General features: G+C 34.6%; 3 protein-coding genes across 8 annotated transcripts; 2 read left to right on the plus strand and 1 right to left on the minus strand.

The window, feature by feature from the left end:
- The first annotated feature begins 5,280 nt into the window (after positions 1-5,280).
- Positions 5,281-6,188, plus strand: LOC111499006 (protein FANTASTIC FOUR 3-like). The gene has a single exon (XM_023150438.1). The coding sequence runs from the start codon at positions 5,333-5,335 to the stop codon at positions 6,050-6,052; it is 720 nt and encodes a 239-aa protein (XP_023006206.1). The 5' UTR covers positions 5,281-5,332; the 3' UTR covers positions 6,053-6,188.
- A 1,957-nt stretch (positions 6,189-8,145) lies between these two features.
- On the minus strand, positions 8,146-13,812 carry LOC111499179 (mitogen-activated protein kinase kinase kinase NPK1). Of its 5 annotated transcripts, none has more exons than XM_023150692.1 (18): positions 13,393-13,812; positions 13,257-13,298; positions 13,047-13,112; positions 12,862-12,972; positions 12,674-12,754; positions 12,482-12,559; positions 12,320-12,402; positions 11,967-12,048; positions 11,784-11,884; positions 11,596-11,635; positions 11,433-11,492; positions 11,311-11,357; positions 10,978-11,200; positions 10,682-10,897; positions 10,233-10,558; positions 10,094-10,155; positions 8,619-8,704; positions 8,146-8,516 (listed from the first exon to the last, which is right to left on the minus strand). In XM_023150692.1, exons 1-17 carry the CDS (start codon positions 13,675-13,677, stop codon positions 8,667-8,669), a joined length of 1,941 nt encoding a protein of 646 aa, XP_023006460.1. In that variant the 5' UTR covers positions 13,678-13,812; the 3' UTR covers positions 8,146-8,516; positions 8,619-8,666. The 5 variants fall into 5 exon arrangements, with proteins under 5 accessions (XP_023006460.1, XP_023006459.1, XP_023006462.1 ...); XM_023150691.1 differs by having other exon boundaries at positions 8,146-8,552; XM_023150694.1 differs by having other exon boundaries at positions 8,146-8,704; positions 10,682-10,789.
- Positions 13,813-15,300: 1,488 nt separating this feature from the next.
- On the plus strand, positions 15,301-18,580 carry LOC111499150 (peroxisomal adenine nucleotide carrier 1-like). 2 transcript variants are annotated; one of them, XM_023150647.1, is made up of 6 exons: positions 15,301-15,730; positions 16,875-17,106; positions 17,654-17,800; positions 17,894-18,054; positions 18,137-18,422; positions 18,454-18,580. In XM_023150647.1, the coding sequence occupies exons 1-5, from the start codon at positions 15,588-15,590 to the stop codon at positions 18,414-18,416; spliced, it is 963 nt and encodes a 320-aa protein (XP_023006415.1). In that variant the 5' UTR covers positions 15,301-15,587; the 3' UTR covers positions 18,417-18,422; positions 18,454-18,580. The 2 variants fall into 2 exon arrangements, with proteins under 2 accessions (XP_023006415.1, XP_023006414.1); XM_023150646.1 differs by having other exon boundaries at positions 18,137-18,579.
- Positions 18,581-19,007: the final 427 nt, after the last annotated feature.

Raw genomic sequence — 19,007 nt, forward strand, 5'->3', positions numbered from 1 at the left:
TTGAAATAATTTGGATATTAATTTTGATTGATTATTATTTATAAATGGTAGTGATATAAAGATTTTGACTATGAATTAATTATTAATCAAACTACCAGGCAGTTATTAATTTAATGCTTAAACTTTGCTTTGATTATTTTCTTTATATAATATTTTAAATATAATTCATAGGGTTTTTTCTTCTTTTCGAATAATATATTTAATTAAAAATAAAATAAGAATAGAATGAATTTACCCTTATGGAGAAAATTTACCCGTAGAGTTTTCTCGATCAATTCTCCTTCTACCCGCTCTCCATTCACACGGTTCTCATAGAATAGGTTGAAGGACAGGTAACCCTTTGTCCCACACATCCTTCAGTACATTTTTCGTGAATTTTATTTACTATTTACTGCTTTCTTGTCCTTCTACTCTAGAGTTGAACATGTTTGACTTGGAGCAGTTTTATTATGTTCAGTGACATTCTAAGAATTTTTCTTGAAAGCAGGTCAGTGATGATAACGTAGGCTAAAAAAGGACTCGTGTTGGTTTGTTCTTAGTATGATAAGTAGAAAATCTAGTCATGTCACGATCGACAGGTACCAAATATGAATTTTAATCACTCATAAGAGTAAAAACTGTCCCCCATATCAGGATTTGGAATCTGGATAACCTTGACATTCTCTGAGAACTATTACTATTTCCCACAGACCAACATGAGTCCTTACAGTATGTTTTGTACTCACTCACATGCATATTAGAAAAATTCCCAAGAGGTCACTCAACACGAGTGACTTTCAATTCTTTTAAACATTTCTTAGTCATCTTATATTCAGGATCGTTTTTATTCAGATATGACCTAATCATTATTGAACACAAATCATGATAAAAATTGAGACGGTTATTTAATTATAGAGGTCAATTCACGAAATCGAAAGTGGAACGATGATCCATTCATGATTAAAAAAAAAAAAATCATCCGACTCGAGCACAAATCAAACGAACAAACTAAGATCGAAAGAGAGAGAGAAAAAGAAAGCACTGACATGGTCAAGAAGGGTACAATGCATAATAATCAACTTTTGAGTTAGTCCTTCCTTTGAGCTATGAATTAGATTCTATAATCTTTCCCAATAAAGTTATCACTTTAGTTTAAAATTTTTAATTTATATATATATATATATATATATATATATATATATTTGTCACCATTAAAATTAATATTGTAATAATTTAAACTTTATAGGGTTTTTATTCAATTTAATCGAGGATCATGACGCATACTTCTCCATTAATATTTTAATTATTTTGTTATTTTTTTAGAAAAATAAACTATAATTATATAATGTTTGGGACTTTTTAAAACTAGGTTCATTGTATTTATTTTTAAATAATAAGTGAAAATTGAAAAACATGCCTTCATTATTATTTTTTATAATTTTTTATAATATTTTTAAAAAATAATAAATTTAAATTTAATTTGGATGAAAACTGGATATAATTTTTACCATTTTATCATTTATTTATATATATATATATATGAAAATCTTAGATTATTTAAAATAAAAAATGATTTAGTATATTTATTTTTAAAAACGGCTCGACAAAGGTTGCTTTCAGCTAGTTGGGTCGAATTCAAATATTCTTTTTAGTAACTTTTATTAAATAATAAGTCGAGTCCAACCCAACCAAACTATAAATTTTAGATTTAGTTGGTTCGGGATATTTGAGTCCTTTATTCAAATTTTTATTTCTTCTATTTTTCTTATTTTAATATTTAAAAAATAATAATTTTAAATAATCCATGTGAATTAATACAAGTTGATAAACTTAAATTTTGGACTCGTTGGAGGCGTAGGTTTGAATGGATTAGAACAAATACGAATAGTATATGGTTTAAAAAAGGAATAATATAATATAGTACAAAAAGCATATATTATATCATATATTAATCTAAATTATGCCCACTTCATATAAAGTTAGGGGACATGAAAACTTTATAAAAGTATTACATTACATATGTTTGTATAGTTGCCAAAGGTATCTAATTTGAATATTATTAATGTAATGGCAAAGGGGAGGATCCTAAACGTCTATATAGGGAAGGTGTAAAGCACAACAAAAAGTGTCTTTCAAGTGAGCTATGGCGTCGTCCTATCAAAACCCTAGAGTTTTAGGGTTGTATCGGTAAATTCATGAATTTTTACAAATATTTAATATTGACATATTCGTGATAGAGCTTGTGTAACAACCCAAGTCCATTTTCACACTTTTATAAAAAATGTTTCGTTTCTCTCTCAAACTGATGTAATATCTTACAATTCACTCCCCCTCGAGACCCAGTGTCCTCGTTAGCACATTGCTCGACGTCCCCCCCCCCCCTTTTTGGGGCTCAACGTCTTCGGACTCTTGCGCACGCCCAATGTCCACCCCCTTCAGGGCTCAGCTTCACACTGCCCAGTATTTGACTCTGATACCATTTGTAATAACCCAAGCCCACCGCTAGCCAATATTGTCCAACCTATAAAATTCAAGGGTATTTTTATTCATTTAGTCCAAACACGAGAACTAGATAAACATAACTTTTAAGACTGAAATGAATATATTTAAAACACGAACGTTTAAAATAAGTAAAACGACGACGTTTTTTTACGGACATTGGGGACGGTTAAAAGTGAAATTAGAGAAGGAATGGTTGGTTTGGTATATATATGTTATAAAAGAGATTATTATATATAATGCCTATTTTCTACATAGGGTAATGTAATAGCTGGAAAAGGGTCTTTTTTGCAAGGCAACAGCTATATTAACAAAAAGAATAACTTTTCTTCCATATATTTTTTCTCCAAAATAAGGAAATTTGTCCCTAAAGTATTCATCTCCCATTTACATCTTTCCATAATTGCCCTTTACACAAAAGGAAAGTTAGGGTGTTTTAAATAATTTCAAATTCATACTTTTAACATCAACTTGGATTATATATATATATACTTATAGAATAATTCAAATATAGTTGAGCTATGTTCATATTGATTATGTACAATATCATACAGTTTGTATAGAGATATGTAGAGAGTCATCTTTCTAAATCATTGGTACCGAGCCATATCCTTTGACTTAGTCGTATTGGTAGAATCTAACAAGAAGTCATGAGCCTCGTAGATGTAGCTATGGTGAAGATTTGTGATTCGGGGAGGCTCGGTCGTACTTCGTTTGAGGAATATAATTTAACGTTTTTGTTGATATAAAATAATGTTACGAGAACTTAGATATATCATACCATAATTCCGAACAAATTTCTTACCAAATTAATACTAACCCTGAAAACTGATACTCACGAAAATTAACTGAGTAGCACTTGGCAGACATGCACAGATGTTGAGTATCAATTTCAAGTCATTTTGGCTTGTTTCATGGCTTTAATGACATCTAGTTGCCTTGTTCAATATCAACTTTCGTTTAAGGTTTGACACATGAATTACCTGATCTTAGCTCACGAGTAGCTCGCGATTTCGCTTACAAATATATTTTGAAGACATTAACAGGCAAGAAATCCAAAAATGAATAATAGTTGTCTTCTTAAGAAATTTCTCGAGAAATGACAACTAACTAACTAGTTGTCAATCTAGCTTCTTAATTAAGCTACCAAAATCAAGAAAAAATCAACGGAGTAACAACTAAGAACGATAAGGGAAAAAAAAACCCCTAAATCGCGTTTATAACAATTTCACGTATTAGTTCAGATCATTCTATCAATCTCCTCGAGCATCAAAACAAGACCTAATTTTGCAAAAAAAACACAAAGGGGAAGGCCATTGTTGTCAAAGAAATAAATACGGGGAATCCCATTTATTTTTGTTGTATTTTCTCTGGAATAGAATGAGGATCAAACCTTCTGAATCTTCTCGTGCTCATCTACTTTTGAAAAGACTTAGAGAATATATGGATAAATTAACGAGCGGTTCTACCATTTTTGGTAAGGTCATCATAACATAGTTGAGAGGATAAATATTAATTATCATTTCAAAAATTGATGGTTCGATTATCACTTCTGCCATTCATTGTTGAACTCAAAAAACCGAAAAAAAATTACCATTAATCTTTTTATTATTAATAAAAAAAAAGTTAAAATATTTAAATTAGTTTTTTTTTTTTTTTTTTTGGGTAATATGACGTGAAACGAGCCTTAGATTGATCATAGAAGGTTAGGACTCGAGGTCGAAGTTCAATGTTTAGTCCTAAACCTACCCTAAAGGTTGAGCCCTAGGTCAAGGCGTGCAACATGTGTGTCTCAATCAAACATGACCACGTCTCGACCATTTTCTTGAGCGTTGAACTATGGGGGTTAGTCAAGGCAAAAATTTCACCCTTTTTTCTTAGTCCCTAACGGAAGCATCTAAAAAATTGTTTAAGTTAGTCCACACTATTTCACGATTCATTTGTGTTTACAAGCCTAACTGTTCATGTGAGATCCCATATCGGATAGAGAGAGGAACGAAACATTCCTTATAAGTGTATGAAAATCTCTCTCTACTAGACGCGTTTTAAAATCATGAGGCTGACGACAATATGTAATGGATAAAAGCGGGTAATATCTGTTAGTGATGAACTTAGGTTATTACAAATGGTATAAGAGTTACACGCTGGGCAGTATACCAACGAGAACATTGGCCCTCAAGAGAATGAATTGCAAGATCCCATATGGGGTGGAGAGAAAAACGAAACATTTCTTATAAGGGTATAGAAACTTTTCCATAGTAGACGCATTTTAAAACCGTGATGCTGACAACAATACGTAACAAGCAAAAGCAGACAATATCTATTAACGAGCCAGACATCGAGCAGAATGCTAGCAAAGATGCTGAGTTGTGAGATCTCATATCGTGTCGAGAGAGGGAATGAAGCATTTCTTATAAGGGTGTCAAACCACCTCCCCTAGTAGACACGTTTTAAAACTATGAAGTTAACGACCATACGTAACGGGTAAAAAACGATAATATCTACTGACGGTGAGGTTGAATTGTTTTCGTGTAATACAAATTTAGAGCGGACGAAAGTAAGCGTGTTTATGCTGGCAAAACCAACAACATAGAAGGGATCTTCTTGGTTGGATATTTTCCCATTTTATTCCATAGTTTTGTTTTTGTGTCAAAAACAAAACACATAATTTTTTCCAAAAAGAAAAAAAAGTTAATTTAATTTTTTTTTTTTGTATAATTAAAAAAAGAAAAAAAAAATCGTCACTTTTTGAAGCCCTACAAATTCCCCCCTTCACCCCTTCATCTTCCCCACATGCCCTTTTTCAATTCCCCTCTTTCTCTCTCCTCCTCTGTTCTCCAAAACCTTCATTTTAATGGCGACCATGGTTTACAGAAGCTTACAATCATGTCTCGACTCCCATCTCGTAGACCAAAGAACCCTAATTTTCCCACCCTTTGATCCTCCTTTAAAGCCCCCTTTTTCCGACCCATCTAAATTCTTAATCCATTCCGATCAATGCGGCGGCGGTAACGGCGGAGACTGGCCTTCAGTACAATCTCTCCTTTCCGGCGAGAATCCGGTGAGGAAATCGGAATCGGTGTATGTCCATCCACTTGCTAAACGGTTCAACCTGACCGGCCTGAGCGAAAAAAGCTTGGAGCTCTGTACTGAAAATTTGGGTAATGAAACCGGCATCGATATAATCGAGAATACCATTTTCTCGCCGGAGACCGGCGGTGAGGATTTGCAGACAAAATGGGGAAAAAAATCCCATTCCTTTTCCCATTCCAATTCCCATGAATTTCCACCGCCGTTGACGACTATAAGAGAAACAGAGTCGTTTAGGGTCATGCCCCACCGGGAAGAAGGGAGGCTGATAATTTCGGCGGTGATAACTCCAGCGAGGTCGCCGTGTTTTCAGGCGGAGAGAAGCGGCGGTCGGCTAAGGCTATGTTTTGTGGAAACAGAGGAAAGTGAAGAAATTGACGGCGGCGATGAGGAGGAGGAGGAGGAGGAGGTCGGAAAAGAAACGGCGACGGCGATGTTGGTGAATGAAGGAAATTTGGATCAATTTAGTATTGCTACTTGTTGAGTGTATACCCATCTCGTATTTAAAATCACTTCGAACATCACCACAGCTATCGAGAATGGATACCCATCTTGTTGAGACATGTAAGGGCTAATTCGTCTTTTTCAAATTTTAAAATTCGATTCTTCCAATTATACTCGTGGGACTTTCGAAAATATCATTACTATGTCGGTTATGATGATAAATAGGAACCAAAGTTAATGGTTAAGATATTTAAAATACTTCAAAAATTATTTATATATATATATATATAAACTAACTCAAAAATCTTTTAAATACAAAATACGAATAAATTATGGAAATCATATGTTATTGAACTTATGGATAAGTACCAAAAAAAAAAATTAATAAAAGAAAATTTTAAATATTCTTTTATTATTATTATTATTTTGTAAATAAATAAATATATATATAAATACAAAATACGAATAAATTCTTGAAATTATATGTTATTGAACTTAAATAACAGGAAGAATTAATAAAAGAAAATTTTAAATATTCTTTTATTATTATTATTATTTTGTAAATAAATAAATATATATATAAATACAAAATACGAATAAATTCTTGAAATTATATGTTATTGAACTTAAATAACAGGAAGAATTAATAAAAGAAAATTTTAAATATTCTTTTATTATTATTATTATTATTTTGTAAATAAATAAATAAATATATATATAAATACAAAATACGAATAAATTCTTGAAATTATATGTTATTGAACTTAAATAACAGGAAGAATTAATAAAAGAAAATTTTAAATATTCTTTTATTATTATTATTTTGTAAATATATATATAAAAAGATACAAATACGAGAAATTTTATGGGTTGAAATATATTAATAATTATAGGTGAAATTAATAAAAGAAAAATTCAAATATTCTTTTATTATTATTATTATTATTTTGTAATTTCGGTGATAAATATAAGAACTCAAACTGTCCTTAAAAAGGGAAAAAAAACAAAGTTTTTAATTATAATTTCATCAAATATATTTTTTAATTAAAAAATATATATATAATTTAGTCCACGAAGACAATTGATTTTGAGATTGTTTTATTTATAATTTTTTTTCCTATTAAAATCTTTTAAATTATTCCGTCCATGAAGCTATATTTATTTGATCCAATCTACTACTTGATTACAAACCAATAACGAATCTCCACGTGTATTTTTCTAAATATTTATTATTTACAAAATGGCAGCTTATTTTGCTCTGTAAAACAAATTACCATAAAACAAATTACCATAAACAAATTACCTAAAATTCTTAATCCAATTGGAATTTTGATTTTAATTTTTATATTGCAAAAAAAAGTTATAAATTCAATTTAAATTGATTTTCTTAATTCAGTTATATCTAATCTTATATTAAAAAAATATTTAATTTGATAAATTCGTAATTTCTTTTTTCAACTTCAAGGTTTTCGAACCACATTTTTCCTCAGCTACAAACACTAAGAAAAAGCAATTGAGAAAGAGTATCTATCCCTAAAGTGTAAACTATATTTCATTCCATGTATCACGATAATATAACCTTATCACGCATTTAGATTTATTTTCTTAAAGAAAAAAAATATATTTAAAAAAAAATAATAAGAAAGGTTCTAGATAATAATAATAAAAAAAAAAATTATTAAGAAAAGGAAAATAATTGCTTACTTGAGACTAAGAATGTGCAATTTATAAAGCTTTTTACTTACATTTTTCAAGTAAATCCAATATTGCATCACAATATCCTTCAAAACTTTTTTCCCTCTCCTCTTCCTCTCTCCTTTTGTCTCTTTTATGAAAGTGAAAAACAGAGTCAAATTAATAGTTCTAACAAAAACAACGATATTAATTACTTGCTAAATTTAAAAAAAGAAAATTCATAGAAGGATATATGACCGTAAAATGTTTGTGACTATCTTTCTATCATAATCTATTACTTATTGAAGAGTTGTCTAGAAAAGGTCGTAAATAAGGGTAAAACTAGATCAAACTTGACTAAGAGCAATCTTAAGAATATGATTGCAAAAAAATACTAAAAAAAAAATGGAAAATTACTATATATATTAATAAAGTGCACTTTTTTAGGTAACTCAATCATATGAACACTCGTGGCTTATGAATTTATATAAATTCACAGGTTTGTTGAACTGCTTAAGGAATCAAAATCTAAAGTTGATGACAATATTTCAAACCTGGAAGCTGTTGTTTGTGGTATGTCAATCATTGAGAAGATCAGACAGAAGAGGCTTACAATAAATTTTCATAAATAGCATAGAAGATAATAGGAACCACTGACACCGAGTGTGGCGGGGAGGAGGAGGAGGATGCAAATATTAATAATCAAGTGAAAGAAATGTAAACATACGACTTTCGTTGTGACATTGTGGCTCTGTGCTGAGATCATGAACAAGATTTGTGGAGCACCCACCATTTCTTTGCTGGTGATGATAGTGTGTGTACATACATTTCTAACAAATTGCAATGATGAGAAGGCAATTTTATCCCTGCATAGTATTAACAGTTATCCATTGGCTACACAACTTTTTACTGCCAGGGGATGTGAGATTCACCGTGGTTTTTGTTGTTTTTAGTTTCTGATCCATGGAAGATGGTAACTTTTAGTGAATTGCTCCTACAGTTCCGCGCCGCATCATTTCTGCAATATGCACCGGCATTTCCATTCTTACACTCACTTTCCATATGTAATTATGCAAGGCTATGTATAGAAAACACTAAAATCTAATGTATAATTGTGCAAAGATAATGAATAGAACAAACTAAAACCTAATATGAATATCATATTATTTAATAACCAAATGTAAGTGTTCCTTTTCTAATAAATCGAATCAATATCTTGGTAAGCTATGGTTATTTGTTTTATTTGGTTGCTTTCAAAGTAAGCTATGGTCGTTTTTATTTAGTAAGCTATGTGTTTTATTTGGTTGCTTTCCAAGTAGTATCTTCGTTGCTTCCAAAATTGTAAATACGTTTTATTTGTTTTATTTGGTTGCGTTCCAAGTAAGCTATGGTTGTTTTATTTAGTAAGCTATGTGTTTTATTTGGTTGTTTTCCAAGTGGTATCTCCCTTGCTTCCAAAGTTGTAAATACGTTATGTTATGGGGTGAACCCTCCCCAGCTCATGGGCATCAAAGAGGAAAAAAACTCGGCCTCCTTCTCTAGAGCTCTCGAACAATCTCCCCTTTGTTGAGGCTTAACTCCTTCTCTAGAGACCTCGAGCAAAGTACATCATTTCTTCGACACTTGAGTCACCTTTGACTACACCTTCGAGACTTACAACTTCTTCTTTGTTCAACATTTGAGAATTCTCTTAGCATGGCTCTGGTACAATGTTAGAAATCACAAACCTCTACAATGGTATGATATTGTCCACTTTGAGTATAAGTTCTCATGGCTTTGCTTTTGGTTTTCCCATAAGGCCTCGTACCAATAGAGATAATGTTCCTTATAAATCCATGATCTTCCTCTTAATTAGCCAATGTGGGACTACTCCTCTCAATAATCCTCAACCCAACCTACCGAGTTGACACATGTATCTCTTCCAATCAACCCATCGTATAGCCCTAACATGCACGCCAGGAAGGAAAATATATAAATATGGGAAATGATCCTACTTGAGGATAATTGGGTTTGTTCGACACTTGAGTCACCCTTGACTACACATTTGAGGGCTCACAACTTCTTTGTTCTAACACTTATGACTTTGATACTATGTTAGAAATCAGAACGGAAGTTGGCAATTTCACCACCTACGATGTTGATTAGACTTGTTGAGTAGTTATTTTGGGAAGTTACCGATAATGGAAGTTGGTGTGTATTTTGTTTTAACTTTTAGTATTAAGGGGATAGACTCTAGCCCTCTCTCCAAAAGCCTGTGAACTTTTAAATCGTTTAATCAATTTTTGAATATATCTTCTAGTGGTGATAGATAACTAACATAAACCAACACATAATTCACTCGATGGAGAAAATGATGACAACATCAAAGTAAACTAGACTTGAGATCACAACATCAAAGTAAACTAACCTCGCTTCCTTTTAAGTTCTTCCTCAAGCTCTTCTTTCCATTTCCTTTGTCTCTCAGAGAAACTGCAAGCAAGTTTTCCATTATTGACAGTTAAATTTACTTATCACAAATAAAGTAGAAATATAATCCACTAAATTACAACGTTGGTGTGCAAGACTCTGGCTGTGTATGAAGCAATTTGTTCCATTCCCCAATTTGAGGCGACTGAATTTCCTGCAGAGCTCGATCTTGCAATATGCTAGCTTGTTTTATACGGCTCTGACGGCTGGAACAGTTACCAGCATCAATTGATGAGAGTCTTTTACCACGCAGCTTACTTGGTGACCCACATTTGGGAGGCAATTTCAAAAAATTAGATACACTCTTGCTATTCTCAGTGCCAACTGCTCCTAAAGCATTAGCTGCATTAACCGTGCTGCGGAACTCTTCATATAAAGGCGTTTGTAGCTTCTTCAATTCCAAAGCCTAATTTTGATTCCACAGGAAAAATATTAATTCTAATTTAAGAAATATAATGCTGCATTATGCAAGCTTAATAAAGAATACAATAATTCCATCACCCAGAAACATCTTCCAGTATAGAAGTACCTTTTCATCCAGGAAGGCTTGAATCTTCGAGTCTGTAACCTCTTCGTCATCCTCAGCTGTTGATTGACCACATGGAAAAGTGAAGTCATTTCCCTTGCTAGTAGATTCCTGGCCAGTTCGAATACCAGACAATTCCATTAAATTGCCTCTCAGCTCTGAGCTCTCATCCAATTTACATGCCCAGTCATCAGTGGGTTCACACATGGGATTGAAACTCTGGTAAAAATGAAAAGATGCTCATTCTTCTTGGTGTTATTAAAAAAAATAAATAACATAATCAGAGATTCAATGCTTACCTTATTCAAATCATTTGATGATATAATAGATTTGTACTTTATCGATGAACTAGCAAACAGATTTTTATCATCTATCTGGCACATGTCATCCTCAAAATTGCTCGATCCCCAGTTGGACCGTACCTCATAGTTCCCAGAAAATACAGAAGAGCACCTCAAGCTACCCATTTCACAAATATCCTTCAAGCCCTCACAAGTTGAACGTTGGATTATAGACTTTGTTCTGCACATGGCCAACAAAAACCATCAGTCTAGAGTCCACTGTTTAACAGTGGGCAACAAAAATCATCAACTAAACTCAGAAATTTAACAATCATCAATTGAAGTCCTTACATATCCTTAGAATTCAGCCTAGAATCAGCCATCTGTTTCCCAGATTCCTGCAATATCAATGATGTTAAGATGGAATGGTAAAACCATTGAAGAAACTAAAGTTGCCGAGAAATTATACAAACCAAAGAAGAGACACGGACTGCTGCGTGAGGCTCTTGATACTCACATGAGACAAATGGATGCTACATATCCAAAGAAAATGGGTAAGAATAGAGCTACTCTCTAGAACACATAAACACAAGGCTTGACCAATTGATAAGAAACCCTTAAATAATTCAGATATACCTGCAGCAAGTCTGATGCAGTAGGTCTTGAGTTTGGTTCCCTGTGAGCACATTTGAATTAGATAAAGTTTAATTTAACAGAGAATAGAGTAAATGTCTCGATCAATCTTATTGATAATGAAGCTATAATTGGCTCTTCCAGGGGGAAATAATCGAGTGAACAGAAAAGGTCGAGAGTTTTGAAAGTACTCTTGTAGACATTTTAACAGAAAATCTTTCGCCTCAGCAGATAGATGCTCAGGAATGGGTGGATGGGACTTAGTATTCCCTATGTGGAAAAGAGCAGCAACCTGAAAATAAAATTCACTCAATCGATAAAATATTCGAAGAAAGTGCAAGCACATGCATATTAAAGTAAATTCAATTGCTAACCTCTTGATACTGTTGGCTCCATGGAGGTTTCCCCGTTGCCATTTCAATAACAGTACACCCCACACTCCATATATCAGCAGAGCTAAGACATCAAATTAAGAAGAACAAGAGTCTAAATGTTAGTTTCTTAATAAGAAAACTCCATGTTTTTCTTCTGCTACTTTTGTTACATATCCATTATTTCAGAATAAGTTTCAGCACATTTGTATTTCTCCCATTCACATCAATGGCATGGTTTAGATTTCAACACATTAGTATTCTTCCTATGTATTAAAACATATGTCCACGTCAATGGCGTGTAATGAAACAGTGAAAGCCAATAAGAAAGTTCACCATAGGATGATGATTCTTACAAGCTATGTCCGGTCTGGAGAATAACTTCAGGAGCCATCCAATACGGAGTTCCCTTCATTGATTTGGCTCCATTTATAGTTGCCTGCATAGATGCTAATTATTATGTTATGAATGCTAATAATCAATTTAATTAATTAAAGTAGATAAACAATGGGCAATACCAGCTCAACTACTTTCTTGGATGCACCAAAATCTGCAAGTTTAATGCACCCCTTATTGTCTACAAGAATATTTGCACCCTATTTCAAGTAGACATTATTCAGTTAAATTTTTTTGAAAAAAAAAAAAGAAAAAAGAAAAGGAAGGTTAAAAGTTAAAACTCTTCCTTCTCAAAATGGGGTTTTCACTATCACCTTTATATCCCTATGCATAATGCCGTTCTTATGAAGGTACTCAAGTCCCAATAATAGCTGCTTCGTGTAGGTTTTCATAACCTAATTTAGAAAAAATCAATAACCATTAGCAAAATTTCAGCATCAAGTTTACTTTATTTAAATACAGAGAGGTTCAAAGACTAAAGGTACAAATATACAACACTTACAGACTCAGGGAAAGACCCAAATTTCCCTAACAGAGATGATATTGATCCTCCAGGAACAAACTCCAATAGAATATTTAATGAAGATTCCTCTCTAGCAGTTCCCAGATATCTCTAAAATCACAGCAAGGAAAATAAGCAAGGGGCTACCATAACTCTAAACTAAAAGACCCGTAGATTTTACTTACCACAATATTGGGGTGAGAAAGGTTCTTCAAAAGCTTCACTTCCTCCTCCAGCTCCCGTATGTGAGCCTGAATAGTTATGTTGAACATAAAGTGTGAGAGTGTGTTCGATGAATTCAATTCGAACCAAGAAAGTAAAGAAAAATCGCTATCTAATTTCAACTGCAAGTCATCTACATCTAGCAAACTTCAAATTACGAAACGTTCTCTCACCTGCGCTTTCTCCCTTGAAGCACTATTAGCCGCAATTGAGACCTGCAACCGACACAGAGGAATTCAAGAATCAAAATAAAATTTCAAAATCGATTACATATAAAGAATTTCATAAACAAAATCTACAAAAACTGACTTGTTTGATTGCAATAAGCTCTCCAGAATCGAGATTCATCCCCATATAAACTCGACCAAAAGCACCGCATCCAATCAACTCTCCCTTCCGCCACCAAATCGGAGGCGCATCTTCTTTCGCAACCGGAGGCAAAGCCCGCACTGAATGCTTAGAAAACAGTCCATTTCGAGATTTTCGGATGCTGGAGCCAATCCTCTCGACAAGGCCACCGAACTTCCCACCGTCGTCACCGTCGGGCGCTAGAAATACCAAGGATCGACGAACAGATCCGAAGAAATCTTGCATCGTCGTGAAGATTCTCAGATCGCCAGAAGTTGATGGGATCTGTGGAGATGGAATTAGGGGAAATGAGTGTTTAGGGTTCTATGAGACCGATTCTCACTCTGGTAGAGTGGGATTTTGAATGGAGAAAACAACGGTCGAATTTCTTTCTGATTTCAAAATTAAATAATTTGACGAAATTGATGCCTTTATTTGAGTTTTTTTTTATTTGCAGATCTGCCCCTCTAGTTTTTGTAATTTATATTTGCTTCGCCCTCGAAGGTTCCTTTATTGCACGTCAATACATCGGCATAAAAGTTTATTTTTCTATATACAAAGTTGCAATTAATATAATTAAATTGTTTTTTTTAATTTTTTGTTTATGAATAAAAAATATGTTCAAGTTTATTTGCCATATTATTAAATTGTACAATTTAATGTTCGGAATATGATAAAAATATTGTTCACTTTGAGCATAATCCTCACTTATAAACCTATGATCATTCCCTAAATTAGCCGATGTGAGACTTTCATCATCCAACACCTCCCCTTAATCGAGGCTCGACTCCTTTTTTCGACTCCTTTGTTCGACATTCGAAAATTTGTCAATCTATTGGCACGGCTAAGTTTAGGGCATGGCTCTGATACCATGTTAGACGAACACGACTCTCCACAATGGTATGATATTGTCCATTTTGAGCATAAGCTCTCATGGCTTTGCTTTGGGCGTCCCAAAATGCCTCATACCAATGAAGTTAGTATTCCTCACTTATAAACCCATGATCATTCCCAAAATTAGCCGATGTGAGACTTTTATCATCCAACAATTATTTCAATCTCTTGGAAGTATGTGCAATAGGGAATGGGAGAGGGAGCTAGAGAGATTTCTCCCGCTAAACATGGCATGGGACGAGAATTATATGTCTCACCCCCGCCCCCCTCAATACATATGTAACCTAGCTGAACAAGTCAGTCGTGTGAAATTAAGACTTTGCAGACAATATCGACGTATGCTCAAATCCTCAAGTCACGTTTGAGAAATATTGTAGAAAACGAGAGCGATAAAACTGATAATTAGTTAGCATGTAACCCGAGTAGGAAGACTGAACAACTAGTCATGTTCCCTTACGATGACAATTTGGGCATGTGTATCACGGTATTCCCTCGACATAACTACAATCCAGCCTCACGTTGGTATAACATTTCAACCAACTTCTCAATTAGTCACCTTCAAGTGGCAATGCTCCCTTTACACTTCTCTATCAGTCTTGTTACAGCTTCGCAATATATATATATATATATATATATATATATATATATATATATATATATATATATACTTTTGTAATTAAAAATTACATTGAAAGATGAAAATCCAGGTGGAAATAAATATGAAAATTTTCAGACAAAATAAGTTTTTTAAAAATTGATATTTTCAATTTTTTAAAATATCATAATCAATTGTAAAATTATGTATGAAAATAATCATAAATTAATGGATAATAACAATTTAAAGTAATTTAATTTATTACTAAATTACAAATAAACTAATAAATCCCTGTCAAGAGATAAATATGGCGAGAAATTAAAAGATAAGATAAGATATTCAGAAATTAAAATAAAATGAACTATAAAGATGAACAATATCCATGGAAGAGGAAGAACCGAAGAAATCTGACATCCTAATTCTTTACTCTCACAGTCAATGTTGTGTTCTTAATCTCTCAACTTAACGACGACTTTCTTCAAAATTCACAGGAAATTGAATTGAAATTTCGGACCCATAAATCAACGATTCCGATTCCCAAGAAGATACGTATACAATTGCTGCTCTGACGCCGCGCCATATATTATCACTTTCCGTCACTTTCATTCGATTCCTGCCTGCAACCGGATCATCCTCAGTCGTCGTCGTTTGCCGTTTTTCCGGTGGGATGGGGCTTGATCTGGAGTCTCTGTCGGAGGCTACATCCGGAGCCATCGGATCTCTGGTGAGTACCACCGTTTTGTATCCTCTAGATACTTGCAAGACTAAGTATCAAGCGGAGAATCAGTCTAGCCATCAGCGGAAGTACAGGTTCGTTGCTCTCCATTTCCATTTCTATTTTCAAAATTTTAATTAGGTCGGATTCGGTGAGGAAATTTAGTTTTTCTGTTAATGATCTTAGCTCTGGTAAATGCTCGAATGAACTGGTGTTGTTATGGAATTGGGACATTTGGAAGGTAAAATTCTAGGGCAATACACATCTCTGGCGTATTCCAGGTTTAGATGGCATGTGACTCTTGATTTACATAGTAGGTATGAGGTCATGATGTATGAATCGTGTTGTTGGGAACAAAGATGACAATGAGATGTGACGTTGTTGTTTCGCACACGATTGAACATACATGCACTAGCGGAAACGCAGTCGAATAAACTTGGATTCCTCCCAAGTTGTGTTTGGTTGACGAAGGAAAACCTCGCCGACGGTCCGACCAAGCTACAAAGCCGGGCAAAAAATGTGAATAGGACTTGAGTCCCCCTTAACACTTAGTCGTGAGCATGTCAAGATCACGACACCGCATGGTTGAAGGAGTACGATCGTGACATTAGACTTTTTTTGGGCATGCCACCTAAATGAGCGCTTGCTCCCTAGATAATTTATATAACTCGATCACTGATTTATACGAAGTTTACCCACCTAAAATCAACCTAGGAGACAAATACAGTGAGATTCGAACCTTCCATTGCTTGGTCTAAAATATGTACCTAAACTAGTTGATCTATGTTTAAGTTGGCTGGTACTAAATTCTTCGGTTGATGCATTTGATATGCAAGTCGTTGCTATGAAGGTCAGGTGGACATTCATTCTCTAGTAGGCTTAAATGGAATTGCATCATTCACCATTAGAATGTGAGTGAGGAGCGAGTGACCGTGCAGTGAACGGGGTGTACCAAAAATGGGGATAAGGATTGAATGTTGTAAGCGAGCATAGTTCTGTTTAGGCAATCGTTTTTCACAGGATTTCTCGTTACTCATGTCAGCATTCTCACTTCTGGTATCTTTAGGTGTTGTCGCCAAAAACCTTCCGACAAGATAGTTCCAATTGTTGTAGTCTCTTTCTATTTTGATTTAGGCTGTACTGTGGCTTAAACAGACCGCCATAAACACGAGTCAGTGCCATGGCATGGTTCGATTGAAAGAGAAGTTTATGCAGGATTTCTCTTTTTGCCTTATGCAGAAACATATCTGATGTGCTATGGGAAGCTGTTTCAACTGGTCACGTGGGCTCGTTATATCAGGGCATTGGCACAAAGAACTTCCAGTCCTTTATTTCATCGTTCATCTACTTCTATGGATACAGCTTCTTAAAGAGAATGTATTTGAAGAGAAGTGGGAATAAAAAGATTGGAACAAAGGCAAATCTGATCGTTGCTGCAGCAGCTGGGGCTTGTACTGTCGTATTGACACAGGTATTAATAACTAACAACACTTCTTTACTTATATAGATATTTATATTCTAAATTGACATCAACTGGAGACCCTTTTTGTGGGTTTGAAGATAGTACTGTGAGATCCCGCGTCGGTTGGAGAGAGGAACAAAACATTCTTTATAAGGATGTGAAAATCTCTCCCTAGTAGATGCGTTTTAAAAACCTTGAGGGAAAGCCCAAAAAGACGATATCTGCTAGCGATGAGCTTGGGCTGTTACAAATAGTATCAGAGCTAGACACCGGACAGTGTGTCAGCTAGGACAGTGGGCCCCCAAGGGAGGTGGATTGTGAGATCCCACATCAGTTGAAGAGAGGAATAAAACATTTCTTATAAGAGTGTGGAAACCTCTCCTTAGTAGATGCGTTTTAAAAACCTTGAGGGAAAGCTCAAAGAGAACATATCTACTAGCGGTGGACTTGGGCCGTTACAAGTACAATATCCAATAACTTCCTTAAACACAGGTCTTCCAGTGAATTATGTTTTTTGTGTTCTGAGCAAGAAATCTTGGTCCATTTATCATTTCAGCCTTTGGATACAGCATCGTCTCGTATGCAGACAAGCGAGTTCGGGAAGTCCAAAGGATTTTGGAAGACGCTCGCCGAGGGTACTTGGAGTGAAGCGTTTGATGGTCTCGGAATATCCCTTCTTTTGACATCAAACCCATCAATTCAGGTACCTGAGATTGGTTTTGACATAGAACTCTTTTAATGCAATTACTGCTGCATACTTCTAAGAGATCTTTGCTCCAATGTATGCATATCACAGTACACCGTGTTTGATCAACTGAAACAAAGGTTACTCAGGACTCAGCTGACACGTGCATCGGGTATCGAAACGTCCCCGGAAGCTCTCTCAGCCTTCTCTGCTTTCGTGCTTGGCGCCCTCTCGAAATGTGTCGCTACAATCTTGACATACCCTGCTATCAGGTGAAGAATCAAGACATATCCTGTTATGAATCCACACTGTTCTTAAATGCTTCGAAAATCAAGTATATCGGTTTGCATACAGGTGTAAGGTCGTGATCCAGGCTGCAGAATCGGATGAAGAAAGGAACGAAGACAAACAGCACGACGATAAAAAAACCATGTCGGGTGCTCTTAATACGATCTGGAAAAGAGAAGGCTTGCTAGGATTCTTCAAAGGATTACAAGCACAAATACTGAAGACTGTGTTGAGCTCTGCGTTACTTTTGATGATAAAGGAGAAGGTTGCAAAGTCCTCTTGGATCATATTGATTGCACTTAGAAGGTATCTCTTTGTAACCAATACAAGATTAAAGGGTGCTTAAGTTTTAAGTGTTTTTCTAAAGCAATATCTAAAGATTTTAAGAAGGTCCCAATTGGATTTCTGCAATGTAAGAAGGAAAACAGAGTATATTATTTCTTATTCAGTGTCATGCATGGTATGGTATGAAGTTCAATAACATTACCCGCAATAATTGAATTTTGTGTTGATTTGATCCATGAACTTTTATAAGTATCTTATAGGTCACCAACTTTGAAAATTTTGAAAGTTTTTAAAATTTTATATGTAACAGCCCAAGCCCATCGCTACTAGATATTGTTCTTTTTTTCTTTATGAGCTTCTTCTCGAGGTTTTAAAACGCGTCTCTTAAGAAGAGGTTTCAACACCCTTATAAAGAACGTTTTGTTCCTCTTTTCAATTGATGTGGGATCTCACAATCTGCCTCCCTTCGAGGTCCATCATCCTCGTTGGCATACCACCGTGTCCACTCTCCTTCAGGCTCAACGTCCTCACTAGTACACCGCCCGGTGTCTGGCTCTAATATTATTTGTAACCGCTCAAACCCACCTATATTGTCCTCTTTGGACTTTCCCTTCTAAGCATTCCCTCAATGTTTCAATATTGTCCTCTTTGA

Source organism: Cucurbita maxima, unplaced genomic scaffold (genome assembly GCF_002738345.1).
Source record: "Cucurbita maxima cultivar Rimu unplaced genomic scaffold, Cmax_1.0 Cma_Scf00026, whole genome shotgun sequence".
In the NCBI taxonomy this organism is placed as follows: domain Eukaryota; kingdom Viridiplantae; phylum Streptophyta; class Magnoliopsida; order Cucurbitales; family Cucurbitaceae; genus Cucurbita; species Cucurbita maxima.